The sequence below is a fragment of the Hipposideros armiger genome, unplaced genomic scaffold, assembly GCF_001890085.2.
Source record: "Hipposideros armiger isolate ML-2016 unplaced genomic scaffold, ASM189008v1 scaffold_378, whole genome shotgun sequence".
Lineage (NCBI taxonomy): Eukaryota > Metazoa > Chordata > Mammalia > Chiroptera > Hipposideridae > Hipposideros > Hipposideros armiger.
In genome coordinates, this window is record NW_017731728.1 from 1,007,932 (window position 1) to 1,033,680 (window position 25,749).

At 52.8% G+C, this 25,749-nt stretch overlaps 2 protein-coding genes across 3 annotated transcripts in view; both read right to left on the bottom strand.

Moving 5' to 3' along the window:
- The window catches only part of ARHGEF2 (Rho/Rac guanine nucleotide exchange factor 2), a 42,832-nt gene extending 30,758 nt beyond the window's left edge, over positions 1-12,074 (bottom strand). The window contains exons 1-3 of the mRNA XM_019662602.1: positions 11,857-12,074; positions 5,739-6,010; positions 4,279-4,396 (exon numbers count right to left, since the gene is read on the bottom strand). Coding sequence (XP_019518147.1) covers positions 4,279-4,396; positions 5,739-5,989 — 369 coding nt within the window. The 5' untranslated portion in view covers positions 5,990-6,010; positions 11,857-12,074. The remainder of the gene's footprint in view (positions 1-4,278; positions 4,397-5,738; positions 6,011-11,856) is intronic.
- Positions 12,075-15,318: 3,244 nt separating this feature from the next.
- SSR2 (signal sequence receptor subunit 2) lies at positions 15,319-21,537 on the bottom strand. Of its 2 annotated transcripts, none has more exons than XM_019662590.1 (6): positions 21,464-21,537; positions 20,658-20,812; positions 19,903-20,001; positions 18,988-19,096; positions 16,955-17,032; positions 15,319-15,891 (listed from the first exon to the last, which is right to left on the bottom strand). In XM_019662590.1, exons 1-6 carry the CDS (start codon positions 21,470-21,472, stop codon positions 15,781-15,783), a joined length of 561 nt encoding a protein of 186 aa, XP_019518135.1. In that variant the 5' UTR covers positions 21,473-21,537; the 3' UTR covers positions 15,319-15,780. The 2 variants fall into 2 exon arrangements, with proteins under 2 accessions (XP_019518135.1, XP_019518133.1); XM_019662588.1 differs by having other exon boundaries at positions 21,389-21,472.
- Between the last annotated feature and the right edge of the window lie 4,212 nt (positions 21,538-25,749).

Sequence of the window (25,749 nt, forward strand, 5' to 3'; positions counted from 1 at the left end):
ACTCTTGCCCACTTGAAATGCTATTTCCATGAGAACAAGCTTGAGACTCCTGGAGAGGTCACATGGTAAGAAGCACGGCATCAGAGCTGACGTGAGCATGGTCATCCTTGATAACTACGGTCACACGAGTGAGACCAACGGAAGAACACCCAGCTGAACTCAGCCCAGATTACCCATCCACAGACTGTGAAGCAACAACAACAACAACAACAAAACAGTTCATGTTTTAGACCACTAAGTTCAGGGCTGATTTGTCACACAGCAATAGATCGTTGATACCACAAGATGAAATCCACCAATGTATAAAGAAATAATCCATCATGACAAAGTTGGATTCACCCTAAGGATACAAGGGCAGTTTAACATGAGAAAAATCTTTAAATGTAATTTACCTCAATAACATATTAAAGGAGAAAAACAGCCATTTCAGAAAAAGCATAAAAGCATCGGGTAAAATTCAACACCCATTCATTGTAAAATCAAAGCCTTGGTCGTCAGGAGTAGACGGAATCTTCCTTAACCTGATCGAGAGTAGTTTTCAAAAACTTACAGCCAAAAATTAATTTCAGTAGTGAAACAGAAGACATACACTAAAATCAGAAACAAGACAAAGGATACCCATTATCACTATTTCTGTTCAGTCTTGTGATAGAGCCCTTAGCCAGCACAGTTGGGCAACAACAAGAAATGAAAGGAATAAATATTGGAAAAGAAGAAACAAAGCTCATTTAAAGATAACATAATTGTCTACTTACAAAAACAAACAAAAAAATATCCACAGATAAGGCGTTATAACTAAAAAAAAAAAGAACTTAGCAAGATGAATGACTAATTCAATTCCGTTTCAATAAACCAAAAATAATTATAAAGTATAATTTACATATAAGAAAGCATTTATAATAGCAACAAAAACTATAAGGTACCTAGAAATAAATCTAATAAAGATTAGCAAGATTTGTATGAAGAAAACTAATACGTTATTAAAAGACATATTTTTTTAGAAAGCCTAACTAGATAGATATATTATTTTTAAGGCTAGGAAGACTGAATATTAGAAGGATGTCAATTTGTCCTAAATTAATTTTTGAATTGAGAACAACCTCAATAAAAAATCCAGCAGGAATTTTGTTGTTTAGAAATTCATAAGTTGACTCTAAAATTCACATGTAAATGCATAGGACCTAGAACAGTCAAGATAATCTTAAAGAAAAATAAAGTTGAAGGATTTAGACTACTACATTTTTAAGACTTATGATTAAACTATATTAACTAAAACAGTGTGATACTGGCATAAGGACAGACATATAGATCAATGGAACAGAGAACAGAGCCCAGAAATAGATCCACACAAATACAGTCACTTGATTTTCAACCAAGGCACCAAAGCAATTCAATGGAGAGAGTGAGGTTTTTAATGGAGCAAGTGAATATTTATACAGGAAAATCCCACCAAAACCTTGATTTTTACCATATACAAGAATCTAGATAGATCATAGATCTAAACGTGAAAGCTAAAATTATAAAGCTTCTAGAAGAAAACATTGGAGAAAAATCGTGAAGATATTGTTGGGGTAGGCAAGATTTCTTAAACAGGACCAAAAGCACTAACCATGAAAAAATTGATAAATTGGACTTCATCTCAATAAAAACTCATGCTTATTAAAATACATGCTGGACTGGCCAAGTGGCACGTTGGTTAAGAGCTGGCTTGGGATGCCAGAGGGCCCCGGTTCTAATCCCACATATGAGGGCCAGTGACACTTCCCTCTACAGCTAAGAAGCTGAACAGCAGCTCAACCTGGAGCTGGGCTGTCCTGAGTCGCAGTTGATGGCATAGGCTGCAGCCCCTGCTGCAGTGGGTTGCCGTGGGCTGTGTGTAGCCAGCAGCCAGCGTGAGCGGCCAGCAGCCGCGGTGAGCGGCCGTCCAGAAGCCGGCGACTGATCTGCCTCTCCCGGGAAAAGCGCAATGATGGTGCTAACTTGGGCCAGTGAAGCAACGTCCTCCACAATTAAAACAAAAGGACAGCAACTTGTCTTTTCCCCTTCCAATTCCCCAGCGCTGTTCCCATCCCCCAATTCCCCAATAAAAAATCTTAAAAAAAAAAAAGAAAAAGAAAATACATGCTTAAGGGGTAGCCAGTTAGCTCAGTTGGTTAGAGCCAAGGTTGCCGGTTCAATCCCTACATGGGCCACAGAGCTGTGCCCTCCACAACTAGATTGAAGGCAACTACTTGACTTGGAGCTGATGGGTCCTAGAAAAACACACTGTTTCCCAATAAAATTTCTTAAAAAAAATAAATTTTTGCAATGTGCACCAGAAGATGGGTAAGATAATGTTCATGGTGATGCTCTTCATAAGATCAAGGAATAGAAATTATCCAAATGTCCAGCCACGGAAGAATGGAATGAAAACGAATGAACTCTATTTGCAACACAGGGAGAAGCCTTAGAAACAGAATGGTGAATGAAAATGCAAGTTATAGAAAATCTGGCACATGATTGACATCATTGTTTTTAAACTCAGAAACAGGAAATAATAGATACTATTTCATAATGCATATATTTGTTTAAGAACATAAATAGGTGGGCCGGCCGAGTGGCTCAGTTGGTTAAGAGCTCGCTCAAGAGTTTGAGCTCTGAGCAACAGCGGTTCGAGTCCAGCCCGAGCTGAGCAGCCGCTGAGCTGCCAACAGGTAGCAGGATGGCTCAGCTAAAAAAAAAAAAAAAACATAAATAGGTGACAAAGAAAATTCAAGATAGTGATTACATCTGGTGGGGAACCAAGGGAAAAAGAGAGAAAGACATAAGGAAAGAGAAATGTGTTGGCGATGTTCTCGATGTTCTCGTTCTTGAGAGGGGTGGTTGATTTACCGGGCATTCACATTTAAAAGACAAATGGAAAAATACAATAGAGAGTTTAGCCACTCTGGCAGAGTGGAGAACACAGGTCCCATTTAAGGACAGCTGAAGTTTTAAAAGTGTAAGCACCGTGCGGGCCAAAGAAAATAAATTTTGGAACGAGATTAGGCTCGCAGGCCGCCAGTCTGCAAGCCTAGCTTAATGAGTCTCAGACTTTTAGTCTGTGGATTTTGGAGGAGAAACTTATGCACACTTACTGTTGCAGCAAGAAATGAAAAAAAAAATAGGAAGGCAGAGAAAAACACTAGGGTAAAGGCGAAAACATGTAAGACCAAGGAGGGGGTAGGGCGAAGTGGGGCGGAGAAGAGAAAGGTGGGAGAGAGAGAAAAAAGTACAAAGAAATGGAGGGGAGAAGAGGAAAAAGAAACTGTTATTTCTCACACGTATCCTATGTGCGCCAGCCTCTGTACTGGGCGCTTTGACAACGTTTTGTCATCTAATGAGCCCAACTTTAAAAGGTTGTTTTTATTATCCTGACTTCCAGAAAAGTGAAATAAATGATTCAGCTGGTAAAGGAAGGATCTAGGAGTCGGTGTGCCTCGGAAATCTTGTTCCTTCCACCATCCCACATTGAAATGGGGGTGAGGAAGACATGCAGAGGTGCTGGTGGAGAAAAGTGGGTGAGGGGAAAAGACGGGGCCTGCTGCCCCCAGCAGGCTGTAACAGCCCTTCTCTCAGCCTCCCCCAGGCCACAGGCACCTGAATAATAGGGCCGGGGATGGGCCCTCCTGCCCGCCCCCAGAGGATGTGCTGGAAGGGAGGCAACCTTTAGTCGCCGGCCTTGCCGGCGTTTCTGTGTACTCAGGGACCCTTAGCAGGCAGACCCAGCGATGTGTCCAAAGCCCCCGTGTCCCCTCCGTGGTCCCCAGGTCCTGGTTTGAGACACCCCCGGTTGTGTTCCCAGAGGCTGGGCAATCTCTACGTCCCTCCTCATTCAATAATCCTCTGATTATCTTGTTAGAGAAGTACTGTCTTTCAGGGTACCAGATGCCTAGTTTTCATCCCCCCAGATAAGGAGTTCAGCTTCAAATCTGAGAAATGTGGAGTCCACAGAAAGAAGTGGTTATAACAACGAGGGGAACAGGGGCCTTTTAATGAGAGGGGAACAGAGATCCCCACATCGACACACAGACGCAGGCCCAAAAAGGAAGGAACAGAGAGTCTCAGAGAAAGAGCAGAGGCAGCAGACCAAGAGTGGGGGGCAGACGACAGATTCCGATTTGGTCAGATGGAGTCAGGGTGACGCCTGGGCACGGAGAGACCCGGCAGCTGGCAGAACAGAAAGGCACAGAGTGGTGTCTGGTCAGGCAAGGGGCGGGAGAGGGAGGGGTGGGCCCCCCTGGGGGGTGTCGTCCATACCACACAGCGGGCTTGGCCACCTGGGCGCTGCACCTCCACAAAGGGTTCCAGGTCCTCTTGGCTCTGCAGTAAGGGGACCTCCTGGGGGCCCACGCATCCCGATGCCTGCAGTGTGCTCCTGAAACACACATGGCCACCACTGCCCGCTGTACCCAGTGGCCAGTGACGGGCACCAGGGAGGAACACAGACCCGGCCCAGCCCCGGTGCTTGCCCCCAGCCCAGCCCTTCCTGTTGGCATAGTCGCAGCCCAGACCCGAGCTGGCCTCTACTTGGGTTGGAGCTGTGCTTTGGGAGAGATGCCCAGCGGGCTGCGGGCAAGGGTGGCCCCTGGTGGTCAAAGACGGTACTGCCCTCCAGCAGAAAGTCTGTGGGGAGGCGAAGGACCAGCTGGGTTCCTGAAGCCAGCTTTGTCCTTGCACATCTAAACGGTGTGCCCAGGGGTCCCTTCCCTGCCTACCCAGGGGGCTAGTGAAAGGCGACACCTGGAAGACCCTGAGCTCCACCTGGCACCACATAGGGGTACCTGGGGCACCTCCGCCTTCAACCAGCTGCTCTTAGCAAGGTGCCAGGAGACCTGCGAGCAAGCCTCTCACTCGAGTTCCTACCCAAGCCAGTGCAGGGACAGGGCACAGGGTCCTCTGCGCTCACCCAGCCCAGCCAGCCCTGCCCGGGAGCCAGGGGCGCTTGGTCTACTCACCAGAGCTAAGGGAGTCTGTGCAAGGGGACCGTGGTGACGGCAGGGGGACAGTGCCCTTCCATGGCTAGCAGGCCCTCACAACGACCACTCACACTGAATTCTTGATGCTACCCCCGGCCTTCTCTTTCTGACTTCCCCTGACTTTGGGGAAGTGGGCAGGGAATTTCCAGGAGTGGGGGAAGACATGGGTCCCTGTCTTCCGCTCTGCCAAGCACATGCTGGCCTCTGAGGAAGAGCTGTTCTTCCGCCTGTGCTGCCCGGGACATCTCGGGCCTGCCTCGGCCTGCACCCAGCAGACAGGCCGCGATCTGGCAAAAGGGTGGACTCCATGCCTCAACCCGGGGCCCGCTTCTCTCAGGAAACCTCCCAAAGTGCTCTGGGCCTCAGTTTCCTCGCCTGTAAAACGAGGCGATTGGGCCGTGTGATCCCTGAGCCCCTTCCAGCGCTGACACCATGGTGGGAGGTGGAAGCAACAAGACCCAGGGGTCCTGTACTCACCCCAGCTCCGTATCTGTCCCCCTCCGCCCCCACCCCCATCTGGCCTTGTGCACAAGTAGAGCGGAGGCGCTAGGGCTGCTAGGGAGAACCACATTTTCAAAGGCAGGGTCCATCTTCCCCATAGGCCCGCCATAGGCCTGGGTTCTGAGTTTCCAGGGAAGGAACAAGGTGCCCACGTCTCCTCAACCGCTGCCATGCCTTCCCAAGCATGTTCCCCCAGGCCTAGGATGGGGGGGGGCGGGGGGAGGGACATGAGGGATTTACCTGCTCAGAGGATCCCGCTGCTCCCTGTCTGGCCCCCAACTATGTCTTTTGAAGGGGTCGTAGTGGTGGCTGTGGGCACGGAAAGCACCCGCCCTCTGGAGGGGCACAGCATGGACACCATGGCCCTCCTGTGGCGCCTCCTCCTCCTCCAGCTGCTCCCTAGATTCGACCACAGACAGGCAGCGGCGAGTGTGGCCGTGGGGCAGCGGGTCTCCGCCTGCGAGGAACACCTCGGGGACGTCTCTGTTCATGGGAGGCGCACGCAGGCCAGCCTGAGTCAAGAAGACAGAACCATGAGTGGAGTTCTAGATCTCGGGGTCCTAGGAACCGGCCAGGTGTCACAGTCAGCCAGGCCGAGAGCCGAGAGCCCCCACTCCCTTTACTGAGCTGGCCAATGACTGGCTCAGGATCACCGCAAATCCACCCAGAACCCGGGTTTCCCACTCCCAGCCACTAGTGTTCTTTCCAGTTCAGAATGACATCCTCAATCACTCGTTACTATTCCATTTTCTGGGCACCTTTGTGGCAGAAAACCAAGGCAAGCGAAGAGACATAGACCTTGTCCCTGTCCTGAAGGCAGCCACAGTCTAGTGAGTGACACGTGCTGAGACACAGACAGAAGTACCAGTCACACAACTGACTGGCCAGGGCATGCTAAATGCCACAAGAGATGTTTCAACGAAAGGCCTCGTGCCATCGAAGGAACAAGCACACGTAACCAGCTGGACTCAGAAAAGGGGGACAGAGGGACCTAGACAGCCCTTGCAATGGGTCTGGAGGGGTGGAGTGCTTAAGATTTGGCCAAGTGGGAGAGGGAGGGGTCTGGACAGAGGAACCCTGAGAAGTCGTATGGGTTCTTCCTTCTAGGACCCTGATCATACAGGGAGGGACGGCGCCATCCTGACCTCACGGAGCAGCAGAGAGGATTCCAGCATCAGGCACAGTGGTCTCAGGCCCTTCTCTGTCCCAGGTAGACATTGGTCTCACTGCCCACCACCCCTGGCCATGTCTCAGTGCGTCTCTGAGTTAAGAACCCTCAGACGCTCTTAACGTTAGAATGTGAAGCCCCACTCTAGGACAAAGTGCCAAATACCAGAGTCCCAAGATGGCGGAGGGGCGGGGAGGGGCCCCACACATTGTGCAGACCTCTCAACACCTCGCCTCCCGGTCCTGTATGGCTGGACCTTTTGCCAGAAGGAGCCCCCCAGGCGCCTCTTCTCCGGGGACACCCCAGCTGCTGAGATGCTGGGAGTAGCCAGGCGGGCCGGGAAACAGAGAGCCAGAATCCTGCCTCCTCCCGGGCTTTCTGTGACGGGGTCAAGCCCCCCAAGTTCTGTTGCTACCCCCCCCACACACACACACACTCACACACCAAGAGCGTCCAGTCTACGTTTCCCTGTCTTACTGGCCTGTGCGCTGCCTCCAGGGTCCTTAGGACTACCGAGAGGGCGCTTGTGCCTGCCCACCTCAGGGAAGGAGGGAGGCCAGTGCTCAGGCCTCCACAGGTGGCATCTGCTGCCCTGCCGGGTGGGTCTAATGACAGAAAGAGAGGCTCAGGCTAGCAGCCCAGGCTCTGCGCCCGCCCATGATCGTCACATCTGGAAGCAACACAGAGGGGACCCGAAGCAGCCACCGGCAGAGATTCTCTCTCTCCTTGTCTGCAGACTCGGGCCTCCTGCCATCGGATGTGCTGCTGTAAACACGATGGGCACGTCTGTAGGGGCAGGAAAGACAGAGCCCAAGTGCCAGGCTACGGCCCCTGCCAACCAGCGGTCTGCAGAGCTGAGATTGGGGGCGGGGGGGGTTCAAAGCAGGGGCGGATGAAAGCGTTAAGAGCTGGAGGTGCACACTCGGATGAGAAGGGGGACTGGGGACAGGACAGAACCTGAGGGCACCGAGCGGGCACTGAGGAGCTGGGGCTGACCTCACAAGAGGAGAAACTGCTTGAGCGACACCCCTGAACCCAGCCACTGTCTGCTGTCCCACCGCTGCCCACAAGGCTGGATGTGGCAAGAGTCACGGAACGCATCCTGCAGATGCCACCTGCTGCACGTGGTACCCTACCACCGCCCTGCCCGCTGGACACACAGGTCCGATCCTGAGCTCTCACCCTTCTCCGGCCACCTCAGAACCCTGGAAGCTGACCTCTTCTCAAAGCTCTACCCTTTTCCCCAGCATCTCTGCCATGCCATGCATGGTTTCTGCCCTCTGGGAAAACGGGTTCCATTGAGCGTCTTTGTATCTTCATTCCCACTTCTCAGAAAGTTTTTCCTGTTTCCTGAACTCCGCCCCTCCACGCGGTCATGTCAATCATCTGATTCTGTCCCTCAAAGAGCTGAGGTTTAACAAGGCTTCCTCAACGCCCTCCCAGAGACACTCAAGCTGGCGCCCCCACACGACGGTCCCCTTCCTTCCCTGTTCTATTAGCTCTCTCACTGCCTCCTCCCCTCTCCCCGCAAGCCTCCTGGGCTCAGGAAATGGTGCAAGGGAGCCGCCAGGGCCGGGTCTCACACAATGGCTGTATTTAGTTCCAATGAGATCACATCATGTCACATCACTGCTTCCGCTCAGCAGAGATAGGAGATGCTGAACTAGGTCTGGGACCAGCGGCCGGAGGTGGGGACGGGGAGGGAAGCAAGTTGAAGCAGTTCTCACATCCTTTTCCTCCTCCTTCCTCCTGCCCCTAGGCTGGATGGGTCTCCCACCAACACAGACCGTCAGTGTCTCCGGCCCCCTCCTCTGAGTGTACATCCTCCGCCAATGCACTAATCATCGATGATGTGCTCGTCTACCAGGCGCCGCTGCGATGGGAGTATATACTATTTTAATAGGGAGAGACATCGCTTATCCAAAGCTCTGAGACTATAACTTCCTTACGGTGCCACAGTGGCTTTGAAGTCCCTCAGATTGGCTAGCTCTGCCACCTTCACAACCCACAGGACCTTGGGAACGTAATGGTTTTGAGTTTCAGAATCATACGTAAAACGGAAATGGTCACGCCTTGTAAGGATGCTGACAGACTAGGTGACAATGTATGTAGTGTGACTAATATTGTGCTTGGACCATATTAGATACAGAACACCTACTACTATTATTATTGTTATTGTTGTTTAGAGGCAGAGAGAAGGCAGGGCATGGAGAAATGGAGAAATGCAGAGCTGGAGAGAGGAGGGAGGCCCAAGACAGAAGCAGAAGAGATGGTTGCCCCACCGTCCTCTCGGAAGAAAGAGAATAAACAACCCATGGGATGATGCATCGCAATCGTGTCAGGGACTAATGGTCATAAATAACTTCTGATAGAACAGAGTAAACACGCCCAGAGCAAGAAGACAGCTGTGCTTTGGGTCCCTGATGAAGCTGTCCTTTTTCAAAGCGTTGGGGGGAAAAATACCGAAAGAAAAATTCTACTTTGGGACACATAAAAACTATATGAAATTCAAATTTCAGTGCTCATAAATCAAGTTGTTGTTTTGTTTTTTTGGAACACGGCTGCACTCTTTCATGTACATGTGGTCTGTGGCTCTTTGCATTACAGCAAGAAAGCTGGCAGTTGTGACAGAGGCCATGCATGTGGCCCCCAAAGCCTGAATACTTATCAACTGGGTCTCTACAGAAAAGTCTGCAGACTCCTGATTTCTAGCAGCTGAGTATCGAGGTGTTTCAGACAGAGGGAAAAGAGCCATCAAATCAAGGCTCACTGCACACCAACCAGGCCTCACGCTGGGGGGGAGGCAGGCTTTGAAGACTCCAGCAAAGCCATCCCTCCCCCAGCCCCCAGAACCTACAGGGAGACGAGTTAACCCATGAGTGCCCATGCCTGTGGGCTCCTCACAATCTAGCATTATCCCTATTCTCCATCTGAAGAAACGGCAGCACAGAGAGGTCCAGTAGCTTGCTCCAGGTCACAGGGCTGCCGGAGGTGGAGGTGGAGCTGAGCTTTCGCAGCAAACCCATCACAGCACAGAGCCAGAGTTCTTTTCTGAAAGCCCAAGACTAGTTCCCAAAGAGAGCCAGTGTCTTAGAGAGAAATCTGGCTACATTGTTATTCACCCCCACCCCCCACCCCGCCCCAGCCAAAGAAAGGAAGCAACTTCCAAAAGAAATTTAAAGTCTCTGGGGGCTCCAAACAAGTTAACTTTGTCCTCTCTATTCCCTCTGTTAGCTTAGAAACCTGATTGAGGCCATGGGGGCAGGGAGGGCTCTGCCTGTTTGCTGCCCACAAACATGGCAGGTAGGAACTGCTGCTGGCAACTACACCGCCCTTCTGTGTCCTGGCTGGGAGTGCTCCTGGGTCTGGCTCTGGGGCCCTAAATCTCCTGAAGGGGGCCAACAATGGGGAAGACCCAAAGAACCAGATAATAAAGGATGGGAGAAAGAGGCCTGAGGACATGGTCTGCTGGCCTCTCCTCCGGATCTCCTAGCCCCAGGGGCGGGAGGTGGGGACAGGGTCATAGAAAACCCTTTGATGGTTCAAAATTTAACCTACCTGCTGCTTCTCCTGTAGAAAGTAAACCATTAATCCAACAGTGTCCCACAAAGAGAGCAGGCTTCTTGGAGAAAAGAGGGGCTTCTCTCCGCCGCAGATGAAGACCCTGGCAACCACAGTTCCTGCCCAGCTGCTCCCTGGAAAACCCCTTGTATGGCAGCTCCTAGCACCCGAGTCCCCGGTTTGGTCACATCACCACTCTGTCTCCCGGTGTGAGACACACCGGACTGCCATGTACTGAACCCTGGAACTCCCTGGAACTCACTTTCCTTCTCTGGCTTTCCCGTCCAATGCCCCAAATCAAAGGAAAGCCGGAGGGTGTAGAGAGAAGGGTCTGTGCATGAACACAGCGGTGGGACATGTGTGCCATCCCTTAGAGGGACACGGGAAGCACAGCCACTCGCCACCTGCCCACATCAGCGTGCAGGTGCCTCCTGAGAGGCTCCCGCCTACTTCCAGGGCCCACAGGGCAGAGTCGCTGATTTCGTGGTGAGGGCTGAATTCCGAAGTTCAAAGCCAAAGTCAGGCATCCTTAGGCCCCTGAGCTCACCACACCTCCTCCCACCGGGTCAGCGGCCGGGCATCTCAAACACCCACCTGAAATCACCCCCACCTACTCAGCTCACAAATCTGCCAGGAATTTGGCTGCTTTGGGCTTCCACCTTTTCTTCTTCTGCTGCTGCTGCTGCTTAAAATTGGTTTGCAAACCAAACGTAGTTTGTAAAGCTGCCTTCTTCCTTTCTGCTGGACCTGTATGCTTATGGGGACCCAGGGTACCCCATGGCGGGCGAGCCAGACAACCACCCGTCTCCTGCCTCCTGCCAGTTTCTTGGCATGCCTTCTGGGTACTGTGCCAGAAGGGTGGGGCGGGAGAGGGTCTGAGGTTCAGAAGGACACACCTGAGAAGACTTTGGCCACCGTGTCACAGGGAATTAACCCATCAGATCCCAGGGCACAGACAAAGGAGGAGGCCCCACTCTGGTGGATGGGGTCTTCCGAAATCGGGAAGTCCCCAGCTCTCAGCTCTGAGATGGTGGCCTTTTCAATCTCACAGTGAACCCACAGCGATAAAGGAACAATGTTAGGCACTAGAGGAAGGAGACCCTGAATGAATTAGGAGAGCGAGGTTTTGAAACCCCAGAGCTATGCTTCCCGTCCACACCTCCCATGTAAGAAAAGAGATCAGAGGACAGTATGGTGTCATAGGGACTTGAGTCTGAAGCCCAGTCCTACAGTTTACCCCGACTGACAAGCCTTAGTTCTCTAGCGTCTCTAAACCTCCTCTTTAATGCAGGGACTGTGGTACATCAACCCCACCGGACCATAAAGATTAAGAATGTATATAAAGGGCTTAGCATCACTTGTCACACAAGTAGCGTTAACTGTTGGCCATACCTGTGACTCTCTATTTGCACACTTACACACACACACACACACACACACACACACACACACGCACGCACGCACGCATGCACGATGCCCCCTGAATTAAAAGTGGGAGCTGAATGCAGGAGGCTGGTGGAGAAGCTACGAACGATTCTGCCCTTTCCTGGGGTGCCTGAAGGTCTCTGCTTCTGGGGGAATGCCCATTCTCAGGGTGCCGACCCAGGGAAAGCGGAGAGGTCAACTCACCAGACCTGGGAGATATCCCAAAGGTAGGGCACCTGCTCCTGCCCTCAGCTGGACGTCAAGGTAGGACAAAGTCCCGCTCCAGGTAGCCCCTCTAAGATCCCAGCCCAGCACCTTACTGGGGGTGCCTCTTGCTTGCTGCTTTTAAGGGAACGGCTCATGGTCCAGAAGTTTGCATAGGAGACAGGGGGGACTCATTCCCGTCCAGCCCAGACCGGCTGCCTCTTCAACTCCTCTGGCCCTTCCCTTCCCCGCCCCACTTCAAACACCCTGGGCAGTGTGTGCACAGGCCTTTAACCCCTTGGGTGCCACTGCTGGTCCCCAAGGTTCCTGAGTCTCCTGTCCTCAGCATTCCCTGGACAAAGGGCGGCTACCAGATTTCAGGCTCAAGGGGGAACAGGTAGGGGAAGCCAAGCAGAGGTCACCCTGTGGGGAGAATGTGGGGGAGCCTGGTGTCCAGGGAGCCTCCTCCCTGACTCCAACGGGGGACTCGGTGGAGCTGAGGGGGAAAGAGAACATCTCAGGGAATGGCCTACAGCTGGTAACCTACTTAACAGCAAGGTCCTACTGGGGTCAGGGAGGCCCTGTGCCCTCTCTCAAACGTGGCTTCGAAACTGCTTGTTGGCCCCTTTAAGGGGCAGGTTACGGCAAGGGAGCAGACTGTGTTTTCTGTGATGAAGGACACACAGGGAGGAGCCCTCACCAGGGCAGCCACCTCTCAGGAGAACTCCGCTTCGGCCAACAGGAACGGGAGACCAACAGCTCAGCACACACACACACACACACACACACACACACACACACACACACACACACACACACACACACGGCTCCCTCCAGCTTGTGCAAACTGGGCGCAGGATATCTGACCAGCTCCCCCATCCCTGCCCCGATAACGGCTTGGGGGGCTGACTCACCCTCACTGCTTCCCTGGGGCAGAGGACAGCGTGGGCAGACACTGGACTTCCTGATGTAATGAGGAGCCCCTCCTGCCGGCCCCGCTGGGGTTGCAAGGCCTTGGCTGGAGCTGCCAACCCACTCGTTATGGGGCCTTGGAGAAGCGACCCATTAGCCTCGTCTCCTCATCTGTAAAATGGGGGTGTCACATGAAATATGTGCGCGCGGCAACATAAATGCTGCTCCCACACTAGTCAGACAGTGAATGGGCGAGCTGCCGCCTGCTGTGTGCCCTTCACTCTGTGCTCTCCTGGCCATTAACGGAGAGGCTTAAATTAGGTTACCCATGGTCTATGCCTGCTCGACAGCTCTTACTCTGGGTGACAGGAAGACGGCTGTTGCTGCAAATGTGGGAACCGTGCCCTTCCCTCCTTGGCTGGGCCCCAAACCACGTGATGGGTGACAGGGGTTGCTTCTCACATCACAGGAACACAGGGCCAACATCTGCCCCGTTTTACTGGTGTGGGGTCCTCAGAGATCCTCTAATTAGACCACCTCATGGTTGTTCAGGGCACGTGGGTGGGGTGGAGGCATGATTTACCTGAGGTCCAACCCAGTGGGTGGTGGATGGGGGGGAGACGCCCAGCACTGCAGCCTCTGCCTGTGGTCCGTGCTAATTCCACCACCCTGAGCCTGCAGGACTTCCTGAATGGCTGCATTACTCCCAGTTCCATGGAATTTCTTAACACCCGTCTCCCATCAGCTTTCTTTAGGCAGAGTCGCAAGGCCTAGCCTGTGAAGGGGGTGGAGATCTGGGTTCCCGGCTCCTCCTGGTACCAGGGCTGGGTGGGTGTGTGGGTGTGCAGGGGCCAGCTGAAAGTTTGGATGACGTGGGAGGGACAGACAGCTGGTTTCCAGGGTGGGACCTGGAACGAGATGGCGGCTGGGCTACTCTCTATATTGCCTGTTAGGGAGGAGCTCCTCTGTTTGGTACCCAACCTCCAGGAAGGATGTGGGACCTGGGCTCACTGTCCCTCTGCCGTGCAGACCAGCAGGCAGTCGGGGACTCAGGGTTCCCACCTCCCTAGAGTGGTTCCCTGGAGTGGAGGAGGGCCGGCTGCCACTCAAATTACCTCAGGAAGTTAAGAGGGCTCAATCCTAAAGCCGACCATTCCAGCGAAGCCTGTCTGTAGATCTGAGGCTCTTATGGTCTCCAAGCCCACGACTTACTGGAGGCCCACATTCCATGCTGACTCTGAGGAAGTGGGTTTCTCCAGAGATGAAGGATCTGGTTTTGGCCCCTTTGCAAGGTGCCTGGGATACTATGTGCTGTCACAGTGCATCTCTTGCCGTCCGTCAGGTCTGGGTCCTCCCCCCGACCCCCGCAGCGTCCTCCATCCTAACCACTGGCCAGGACACAGTGTTGAGTTCCACAAGGAAAGGTAAAGACTGCCCGGCTCTCGGGGAGGGCGCACCTCCAAGTTCAGACTGAGGAAGCCACCTCGGGTCACCTCCCAGTGAAGCTTAGCCTGTCCTCTAAAGCAGGTGGCCTCCTCCTACATGTTAACTCCACATCCTGTTTCCAGTGGAGATCACACGATGGGACAGTGTGGTCCCTGCTCCGAAGACTAACACCTCACAGTCTTCATCGTCCTGGAGAGCGAGACGACACGCATGGAACCAGCCCCCTTTCCCTTCCCTACGCAGGGCTCAACCCCATGCTCTGACCCACTTTCTCCCCCATTCTAGCACGTCTCAGGTTTCCACCAGGAGCACACGGACCCAGCAAACGTACCCTCGCCCTCACCTGGGCCGTCCTGGGGTGTCCGAGGCGCAGCCCCTGAAGGAGGGAGGTGAGCTGGTGGAGGGCTACTCCACTCGCAGCTTCCCGCTGTCTCCATGTCCTTTTCATCCTTCCTGGGGCCCAGAGACTCCACTGCTGGGCGAAGGAAAGGTTAAACCGGTTGGGCAGCACCCCCATCCCCAACAGAATCTAAACTGGGCAACTTGGTGGCAGGAACAAAGCAGGCGTTTGTTGGGTTTCTCTCCTGCCTGGGAGGCTGTTCTCGACCACGGCATTCCTGGGCCGGACACGCTCAGCTCAGAGAGGCCTCTCCCCACGGCCGCCGCAGCGAAACCACTGCCTCTCCGCAGGCCGTGCTCACGGGACAGGCCGGGGCACCCAGGCACTCCGGCCCAGCCTGAGCTCAGGGCGGGGGCATGAAAAATAAGCAAGAAGGGCTCGAGTCAGGTGTAAGGCAGCCTTGCCCAGTCGGTGAATAGAGACCAGCCTGCCTGCCCGGCACCAGCTGCTTATCTGCAGACCATCTTTCCCCATCGGTCTCCTCGAGCTGTGGAGAGGGGCTACCAGGCAAGGAAGGTCTAGGAGGACACGTGACTGGCGACGAGGACAGGGCCAGAAATTCCGGGTGGAAGCACGGGTGCTGAAAAGGGGGCAGGTTCGGGTGGGAACGGGGCCCACGAGCCCACAGCCATGAGGCAGGGACTCAGCGCTCAGGCCTCAGCTCCAAGCTGTGCCCACCCTGCTGGTGAGGAAATGGACACGTCGGTGTGGCATTTGTTTTTATTAGAAAACCCCATTTGGTAAGCACTTCCCTAACCCAGAGCAGAGACTGGGTAGCCCCCAAGAGTCCCACAGCTTTCGTTTTACCCCTCTCCCTCTTCTGAGGGCAGGGCAGGAGACCGGGCTGGTGTCAGGCAGTCTTCAGAGCCCCTCCTGCGCCCCTGGGAGAGCATCACGCTGCCAGCAGCACACCCCACAGCTCCTCGGGCGCGCCAGAAGGCCCCGTAGGCTCCAGGCGGCTGCCGAAGGCAGTCCTGTTTGTATGGCTTCGGAAGGGAACCCAGGAGGCTCTCTGGACTCCTAGGCCTGGTCCTTCACTCTGGTTGACAGCAGGGCGGCATCCAGGAGGCGGCCAGGGGCTAAGGGCGGGGGCTGCATCTGAGGTACCCTCTGGAGTCTAGAAAGCACCTGGATTTCTCGGGAAGGGAGGGCTGTGGACACCGCACTCAGTTCTTCTTGGCTTTGGGAGTGTCGTATTTCCGCTTGCTGGAGTACCACAAGAGCAGGGGGACGCCGATGGAGGGAAGGGTCATGACCCCAAAGGCCGCCCAGTCCAGCTGCGGAAGACAAAAGGCCTGCTTAGGATGGGGGGAGGGGGGCAGGGCGCAGGAGGACCAGAAAGGGAGCAGCCCCACCCCAGATTCAAGCAGCACTTCCGCTGTGACCGCTCCTCAGAGAACGGCTCTCTGAAGACCAACCCACCTCGGAAGCTGTGAGGCCAAGGCCTCACCTGACCTAACCCAGACCGGGAGAGAAGGTTTTCCCTCCCAGACCATCTCTGAGGAGGAGATGGCCACGTCCTGCCCTGACAGTCTAGCCTCTGTGCTCTAACCCCACTTCCGCCCCCACCAAGCCCCCATTCCTCCGCCTCACGGCTGCCCTCCGGCCTCGTTGGACTACTTGCCATTCCCGGACTGTGCCGGGCTTCCCGAGGCTGGGAGCTGCTCCTTCTTCCTAGGGTGCTGGGCCCTCCTGACCGCCTCTCTGACTGGTTAAACGTCACCTCCTCCAGGAAGCCCCCGACCCTGAGACCAGGCTGGACGTTCCTGCCACACGCACCTCCCACACCTTGTAGATGATCTGTCACTTTCTCTCCCCCTGACTTGTTCTGAGCCCCTAAGATCTTCAATGGAAAGAACTGTGTCTTGGTCACCATTTCCCATAGCAAAGCATAGCAAGAAGCACTTAATTAGGAACTTCATAATTATTCACTCAATGAATGAATAAACGAATTTCCTCAATCAGTGGGTTAAGCCAATCTTCAAAAAAGTCTCTCCTAGACCACGGCCAAATTCCCACTTCACCTTCCCGATGCTTTGGACTCTCTGAATCTAAGCAGATAGTCTTTTAAATCTCAAAATTGACCCAGGGATCCAAGGTGGGGCTCTACTCGAGGCTGAGGCAGAAAGGGGCAGTGTTCTGGTTCGGGCAACTGTGATCTCATTACCAAAACTCTCTAATCATGGTTAAATCAGGGTATCTGATGGCTGTATCAGACACCAAAAACCAGATATGGCAAGAACCAACCAATGACACAAATCGTCTAGGAAGCTAAGAAGTCCCAGAAGCAGAAGGGTGTTGTAATCCCAGGGGGATGATAAGAAACCCTGTGCAGCTTACAAAGTGGGGCGAGAATCTTCGGTCAAACTCTCGCTGAGCCAGGATGCCTCCCTGCCCCGGGGCGCTGGTGAAGCCAATCTGGAAAGAAGAAAAGAAGGGCGTTAGTTAGGGCAAGTCCCACTTTCGCATCCGAGAAGGGGCAGGCCCAGCGGGCCAGGTTCTACGGTTCGATTCTTAAGAGCTTCAAAATGAGGAAACGCTTCTGAACAAAGGCAGGGTGGATGACTCTCAGTTCGCTGTTAAGGAGAAAGTTTGGAGCCTGGAGACCTGACTTTATGAGCATTTACTAAACAAGGCAGGCCAGGTATGCAGCTGGACTCCAAACCAAAGCCTTCCCCCTCAGCCTCAGACTCTGGAAAGACTTGCTCACCACCTCTGGGGGCCAAGTGTGGAATGGAATGGCTTGCGTTTGGCAGTCACTCCTTATTCCTCAAGTGGAAATACTCTTCTCAGATGAAATGAGCAAGATTCTGAAACGTAGAAAGCCCTATCGAAATGCACATTACTAGCAGAGGGCTGCGCCTGGCCCACATTCCTTTGTCATGGAGAGGAGGCCAAGACTCGGAGTCCACAGCAAACAACTTTGCTCTAAAGTGGCAGCTGTGCCTTTGACTTTGGGTCTTTTAACCCATCAAACACCAGGTAGAACCAAAGAGTCCAAAAGTTGGTTCTGAAATCAGAAATGACCCAAGTGTACCAGTGTGGTTAGGATGACAAAAATATGGTTCCACAGGCTTATTAAAAAAGAGCATTCAGAAAGTGCACTGAATGTGAGAGGATCTTACGTTTCTTTTCGTTCTGTGGTTGGCTCTTTCGGTTCCTTCCTTACTGGCACCTCCCTAAGTGACCTACAGCCCATTTGTATGGTCCTGTCTGAGGCCTTTATAAACTCATGACCTAAGTGTCTTAATCTTCTTGGTATTCCCTAGAGTCCGGCACACTGCAGGGGCTCAAGAAACGTCTGTTGACTTTACATCATCAATCAAAAGACTGTTTATTAGTGTGTTTCTATTATACATGTGGAACAGAGAGCTATCTAAGGCACGGTCCCTGGCCTCAAGGAGTGTGTAATTAAATTGGGAGGCGGGGGTGGGGGAAAGGCCTACACCTGAGAAAGAGAGCTACTGAGGACAGTAAATAATTAAAAGTTCAAGCGGCACAGACTCTAAGCTGCGGAAGTTTAGACGCAGACGACGGGTGGTGATTGAAAGACCGAGGAGGAAAGAGCAGGAGGAGATGTAACAGCAGAAGCCAGAAATGCAGAGTGGCAGCGCACGGCTGGGTCTCGAGAAGGCCTTGGATACTGAAGTAAAGGAGAGAGCAGCTTACACAGAGAACAAGGGCAAAGTGGAAACAACAACATGGGTGGGGGGAGGCAGGCAGGAAGGGACTTGGTCTCGTTAGCACAGTTTTTTTTTTTTTTAGCTGAGCCATCCTGCTACCTGTTGGCAGCTCAGCGGCTGCTCAGCTCGGGCTGGGAATCGAACTGCTGTTGCTCAGAGCTCAAACTCTTGAGCGAGCTCTTAACCAACTGAGCCACTCAGCCGGCCCTCGACTTGGTCTCGTTAGGATGGAGGGTCTTTTCAGGTCGAGTGGCAGAGAACAGCTGGACACTGGAGGCTCCTGAACGACAGGCAGCAAAGCTCGGCCTTGGAGCAACAAGCAGGAGCGTTCTAAGCAAGGGAAAGACATAGAAGCAGAGGAGACGGGGAATCATGTGACAGCAGCACAGAGGAACTGGAAGGGCGAGAACGGCAGTAAATGGGGCAGTAGATGACACATTCCAAATTAAAAGCAAAGCAGCAGGAACGGGGAGGAAGGGGCTGCCGCAGTGCTCCCCTCCCGTCCATTTCCATCGCTTCATTCTCGGGCTCGACACTTGGCAACGCACTTCCTTCCTACGGACAACAGCCCAAGTTTCTGATCCTTCTTATCTTCCCCCGAGTTTAGCGGCTGCTTTGAGCATTTTCTGCAAGGACTTTCAAAGGAGAGCAGACCTGAGAGCCGTCCAGCCAGGGGTCTGGGAAACTCACCACAACGGGCCCATCCTCCTGCGCCAGGTAAGTAATGGTTGCTGAGGTGAAGTTGAAATAGCCAGCCTTGAGGGGACGCAGGACCACGGTGTGGGACACATTGCTAGCACTGGCCCACGAGTTAAGGAAGGGAAACAGATGGAGCGCAAGCTGCAACAGCCTTTCAACCTGTGGACCAAATGCACCATTCACAAAAAGAGCTGCCGACCCATGTGGTGGTGTCATACTTGCAATACTCTGCAAGAATAATACACGGGGGCTTTCTTGCAAGCCTAACGTGTGGGGCACAATATGATGTCTTTCTAGCCAAGTTTGAAGGCTCAACGATGCACTCAGTATCAAGGTTTTTGAAGTGAACTTTCAAAGTAATATTATGTCGTGGATGAAAAATCAGTCACTTAAGCTCACAGAAAATCTTTCATGGATTATAACTGAAGAAAGTAATTACAAAATAAAAAAAAAACACAGAGAGAACAGGCTCTCATCAGAATCTAAACATACTTCCATTCACAAGGGAAAAAAAACACACTCAGGAAATAACAGACAGATCACAACAAGAGACTCACTGACTAAGTAAAGAGGCGTTAGGAGCTCACCTGTTAGCATCCAACTGAATTTCTTTTAAAAGCACCTTATACATCCTTGCGCGGCCGAACATCTTTCTAAGCGCCTACATCTTCCCAATAGAGTATGTTTTAGGGCCTTATAACCTGAACTCCAGTAACCTCCTTCCTCAGGTCCACCCTAGATCACAATCACACAGCTGTCACCAGTGTCTCTCTTGCCCCGTCTTACAGAGAGAGCTGACAGAAGAATGGCCACGCACACCTGCACTGTTTGCAGGGAGCCTGCTGCTTTGCTGGCAACGTTCCCTCCCCCGCTGCCAGCCTTCATCACCCAGTGTCAAGAGGATACGGGGCAATCCGGTCCCATTTGACGTTGAGCATTCCAGAAACAATGCCAAAGTCCTCCGGCGGGAAGGAGTCGTCGGATAATTCCACATCTAACGCGGCACTAGAAAACGGAGGCAATTGAAAGGGTCAGAAAGTTGTGGACACGAAACTGAAGCAACCAGCAATTGAGTCTGCCCGCCTGCCCACAAAACTCAGAACTACAGAAGACAGATTGAAAGTCACACGGTAGCTTGTTGCACAGAAGAATCCAGGTCAAGGGCTGGATTCTATGGCTCCAAGACACCAAAATACACAGGTATCTAGGAAGGAATGGGCCCAAACCCATTCCTGCCCCCGTTTTCTCCATGTGTATGTGTATGTATGTGTGCGTGTGCGTGTCTGTGTGTGTGTGTGTGTGTAAAGAAAGGAGTAGGAGCCAGATACATATGACAGACAAAATTCAAGGGAACAAAATGAAAAAACGCAACCAAAATGCATACAGGCTAATGAGACGAAGCAGGGGCGCTAACCCGGGAGGTAACAAAGGACCCCACATTTTCTGCCTTCTCCTCGTCCTCTCCCTGTTTCACCACAATGCCTGCAGCTCAGGTGAGAATGTCCTTATGCTCCAAACTTAGGTACAGCAGTATATTCCTTCACTCACGACACCTGTTGCTGGAGGACTCCCAGAGATGACTCCCCTACTGGTCCCTGTTCCCACCTGGGGCATCTAAGAAGCCTGAAAAGGACCCCACCTGGAGCCCAGAGCCTCCTCACCTGGAGCCAACATTGTAGATGTTGTACTGCAAGGTCAGGTCCCGGCCCTCCACCGCGTATCTGTTCAGCAGTGACTTGGAGGCCAAAAGCCGGGCTCCTTCCTCTGCTTGAGTGACAGCAAGTAGCGCCAAGGCCACCAATGCCAGCAGCCTCATCTGTGCAGAAAAAAGCCAAGTGAGGGGTCAATCCAAGCCTGTACAATTACCAAAACCTCCCTGACACGCCTTCATGACAACGTCTACCATGAAAAGCAGCAGCCCGTTCCACAGGGCAGTGCAGAAGCCGCGGGCGCAGCAGACCCACGCGCGAGACTCCTACCGTCTCCGCCCGGCAAGCCCGCGGAAAATCGGTCTAAGCGCCAGCATGTCCGCGGCCCTCTTTCTGCCGGGGGGCCCGGAGTGCTCCCCAGCTGGTGGGGTCATCTGAGATGACAGCATGTGGCCAGAGCTAGGGCTCTCCTCTCTCTGGGGCCCGATTTCGGCCCATCTCGGACCTGCGGCCGCCTCCCGCTTCCCTTGACACGGGAGTCCCCTCGGCTGCTGTCTTCCCGCTGCCCTCTCGCCTTCCGCCCAGCTCCCCTGGGACCCCCACCGCGCGCTCGCGGGGTGCTGCCCGCCACATCCCTCCCTGGCTGGGTCCCGCCGGGGGCTGTCCGCTCTGCCCCTCCCCCCCGCCACGATGACACGTCCTCCCGCGGCGCCCTCGCGCCTGCCCGCCCTCCCCGAGCTGACCCTCAGCCGCTGGGTGACGTGCGGACACGAGACGCTTCCCCCTCGGGCGAGCAGCCCTAAGCCCTCGAGACTCACCGCGCTCATCCCAAGAGCCTTTCCGGAGCCACCAAGACCGGAAGCGAGCGTCAGCAGCCGAGAGACCGGAAATAGGCTCTGGCCGGAAACGTCGGTGCCCCGCCGCACGCCTTCTGGGAGTTGTAGTTCTGGGACGAGCCCCACCTTTCCCTTTGTGGTGCCCACCCGCCTCGGGGACGCGAGGCTCCTGAGACAGGCTTGGGTGTGCGCCCTCCACGCTTTTGTTACTCTGGCCTCTTCAGTGGCCTTTGAAGCTGGCTTGCCCTTATATAGTGCGTGACCAGCCCCTGAGTAGGTGCTTTGCGCAGCTGGCACACCTAGAGGTTTAGATCATCTATAATAGAATGTCGAGTGTACTGTCAAACTAGGCATTGGAGAAAAGCTATGTCTCAGGGCTACCAGCCTTCTTTCTATTTCCAGGTGAGACACATAGTCATCCCCTACACCCAGGAAGTCACCAAGCCGTGAGCTTTATTTAGAAGCCCTGTGAGGTGCCAAAAAAGTAAACCCTTTCTTCTCCATCCCCACTATAACCGCGTTGGTCCATCCTCGGCACTATATGCTGTTTTTACTACAGTGGCCTCTCTATCTGATGTCTTTCCCTACACCTTTCAATCAGCTATCAGACAAACTTCCCCGAGCAGCATTTTGAACAGTAGACTCTAAGTGCCGAGGTCCGACTGTGACGTTAGGCAGTCATGAGTTCAAGCCTCTCTTCTGTCACTGCTTAGGTAACCTTGAAGCAAGTCTCTATGCACTTGACTACTCTAGGTACCTCATACAAGTGGAATCATAGAATAAATTCATTTTAAGTGTACACAAATAATACATTCTTACAGTGTCATCAAAAAAAGCAAAGAATGCTGAAATAGTGGGTACAATGTCAGGATGCAAACTTAGATGTCCAAGAAATGTTAACTTCCTTACTTTTGTATAATCAAGCCCAATTCTGTTTCCAGCCCTTTGCTTATCAAGTAGCAAGAACTTAATCTCTGTTAACGCAGGGACCCCCCCGGCCATTTTCTCCAGAGGTGCCTCTAATTTTATAGAGGGCTCCTGATGGGCCAGGGGCATGAGGAGAGGGGATCAGGGACGTCTGGTGTTTGGTCATCCATACTTTTCCTGTCTGGCATCCAGTGAGACATCCGATCCTGCGTGCTCACAGGCTGTGAGCTCACACAGAGCACAGCGGCACCCCCTCAGCCTCACCCCTCAGCCTCATCTACCTTTTCACACCCCTTCGGAGTCACAGGGAACTCAGCTGGGCTTTTCAACACCTTTCACCTCTTCCTTGCTACTCAAATTCATTCCTCAGCTCTGCACACCAAACTGGACCTGGGTGAGTGGAAATCTCGAAGGATGTCTCAGACCCCACCCCTGGGCACACCCCAGTGTTGGCTCTCCTGGGCTCCGCCCCTGTGCCGGGGTGTGGAGAAAGTCTGGCGTGGTCCATGGCATTCTTTGGGAGCAGGTGCAAGACCCCTCTTACTCTTGGATTCACCAACCTATTGGGGTCCTTTCTCTCCCCCACCCCCAAAACTATGTCATGTCAGAGCTCAGGGTGGGGTGGCCAGCAGGGCCTCCGAGCTCTTCTCAGGGATTTATCCACGGATGTCTAAGATTCCCTCTCTCCCGTTCTCTCCGCTTTCTTTCCTTCCTCCCCAGTTTGGACAAACTCTATCTAGCTGAGATCAGTTGGGTGAAAGGATAGATGGGATGGAAAACCGGCTCTAGTATTCCTTCAACAAAAATGTACTGATCACTGTCCTATGTGCCAGACACTGGTCTAGGCCCTCGTGCAACTGCAGTGGCCCAAACAGACAAATCTCCCTGCCTTTCATTCAAAGGCAGTACTGTCCACCAGAACTTTTGGAGATAATGGAACTGTTCTGTAATATCTCCGCTATCCAGTATGGTAGCCACCAGCCACATGTGGCTATTGAGCAATTGAATTGTGACCGGTGAGACTGGGGAATGGAATTTCTTAGTTCTATTTCATTTAAACTAATTTCAGCTTAAGCTTGAATAACCATAGGTGGCTACTGTATTGGACAGCGCAGTTCTTGTAATATCCTGACACATCTCTGGCCGTGGGCTTTGAAATCCCAAAGCCCAGGGTTCTGGTACCCGGAAAGCCTTTTCTCTGCTTTTCTTCTGGAACAACACTTGCCTCCATCACTGGGAGAACTCAGGCACAGCTCCCAGCGAGTCCTCGAGAAGTGCGGGGATCTGGGCTGACTCCACTGAATGCCTCAACCCAGGGACGACACCATCCTGGTGGCAGGTGCGACTAGGGGAACAAAGCACAGGCTGCTCACCTTCCGTCCTTCAAGCTTCCCAACTCATCCATGGGGAAGGAAACTGAAATCCCCGTTTGAGGGCTCAAAGACATACCACAGTAGGAGAGTGTGGTATGAAGGGCTCTGTGTCCCCCTCAGCCCCTTCGCCCTTTTGTTTCTCCCCACCCTCATCTCTAGGGATGGGGAGCTATTTTAGCATAGAGCACAGCATCTTTGTGCTAGAGAGGGTCTCTGTGAGCAAGAGAGCGATTTGTTGGTTGGTAGGTTTGTAGGTGCCACTTTGAAGAAGACAAGTTAGAAACAGAGATCTCCCCTACCTCACGACAAGGGGCAGCAGCCGAAAGAAGCAGAGCCCAGTGGAGGGAAAGGGAAGGGTCCTTTGTGAGTAGGGACTTCCAAGTGTCTGCTGCAGGCTGACTCCAGAAGGCAACCTTTGGGAAGAAGTGAGTGCACATACGTCCCACCTCCCAGGCCAGGAGTCTCTGAGTGTTAATGACCAGCTCCTCACGGGTCTGTTTTCTTTCAGATACCGAGCCGTGCCCATCTGTTCGTTCTTCCAGACACAAGGGGACACCTGGCAGTGTCGTCGGGCCCCTGCTCTGTGCTCCCATTCGGCCACCGCGCCCACAACGCTGTAGTGAGATGACTTGTTGCCACGTCTGTCCCCTCACAGGATTGTGAGCATCTAGAGGGCAGGGACACACCCAGAGTTTGTATCAGTTTGAGTGGCTACCCTATAAATAAATCCTCACGGGACAGAACTAAACTGGGGCAGGAGGAGAAAATCATTGTTACTGACCATGCAGGAGTCAGGTTTGGCTGGAAACAGGAGAGGCTGGAAAAGAAGGCCGGGTCACAGAGCCCAGAACACTGCCTAGCACACAGTAGGTGCTCAATAACTGCCCCCACACGCCATTGTTTTATTTTTGGAAAACGTCAGATCTATAGAAACTTGCAAGAACGGTTTAATTAATATCTGTCTACCTTTTAGGGGCCGACGGAGTGGCTCAGTTGGTTAAGCAAGCTCTGAACAACAGGGTCGCCGGTTCGATTTATGGCCCAATCTGAGAAGCTGCTGAGATGCCGCCAGGTAGCAGGATGACTCAGCTAAAAAAAAACAACACCAAAAACCTGTCTACCTTTTACCTGTCTACTAGATTTGGTAGTTGCTAACATTTTGCCCAATTCCTTTATCTCTCTCCATAAATTACTGCATGTATGGATGTTATATATGTTATACATAGGTGCATACACTACCCATTCACACATACATTTTTTGAACCATTTGAGAGTAAGCTGCACATCATGACACTTCACCCCTGAGCTTCAGCTCGGATCTCCCAGGCACAAGGACATTCTCATAACCACAGTGACATTACCACGCCCAGGAAGTTTGACATGGCTCTAATGCTATTATCTAACATATGGTCCATATTCAATTTCCCCCAAAATGCACTTGATGACCTTCAAAAACAAATCTAGGACCATGGCAGGATCAGGTATTGCAGCTTGCATTTGATCGATAAATGCGTGCAGGCGAAACCTAAGAAGCTTCTCCAGGGAGGTGTGGAGGGAAAAGAGAGATGCGTGGAAGATGGAACCTTGGCTCCTTCCTCCCCACACGGAGTGGATGGGAGGCGGAAGGGGAGAGAAGGATCAGACACAGCTCTGGTTCTTCAAACGGACACTGAAGAGTCCCTTCTAAGCCCGGGATGCCTTGAAGTCTCAGACAGACCCGGCCGCCGGAACTGGGTGGTGGACTATTTTGTGCTTCCTGCTGAATTTCTCTCCAGCACATGCGCATTCCGGGGTCGATTCTGGAATCTACATCTGCTATGTCCTGATGCAACGTCGGGGTTTTTGTCCCATTTTCAAAATTTGACCACAGTCTCCCTTCTTAAGCCCAGTCTTTTTTTTTTTTTTTAAGATTTTTATTGGGGAATTGGGGAAGGGGAACAGACAAGTTGCTGTCGTTTTGTTCTTCAG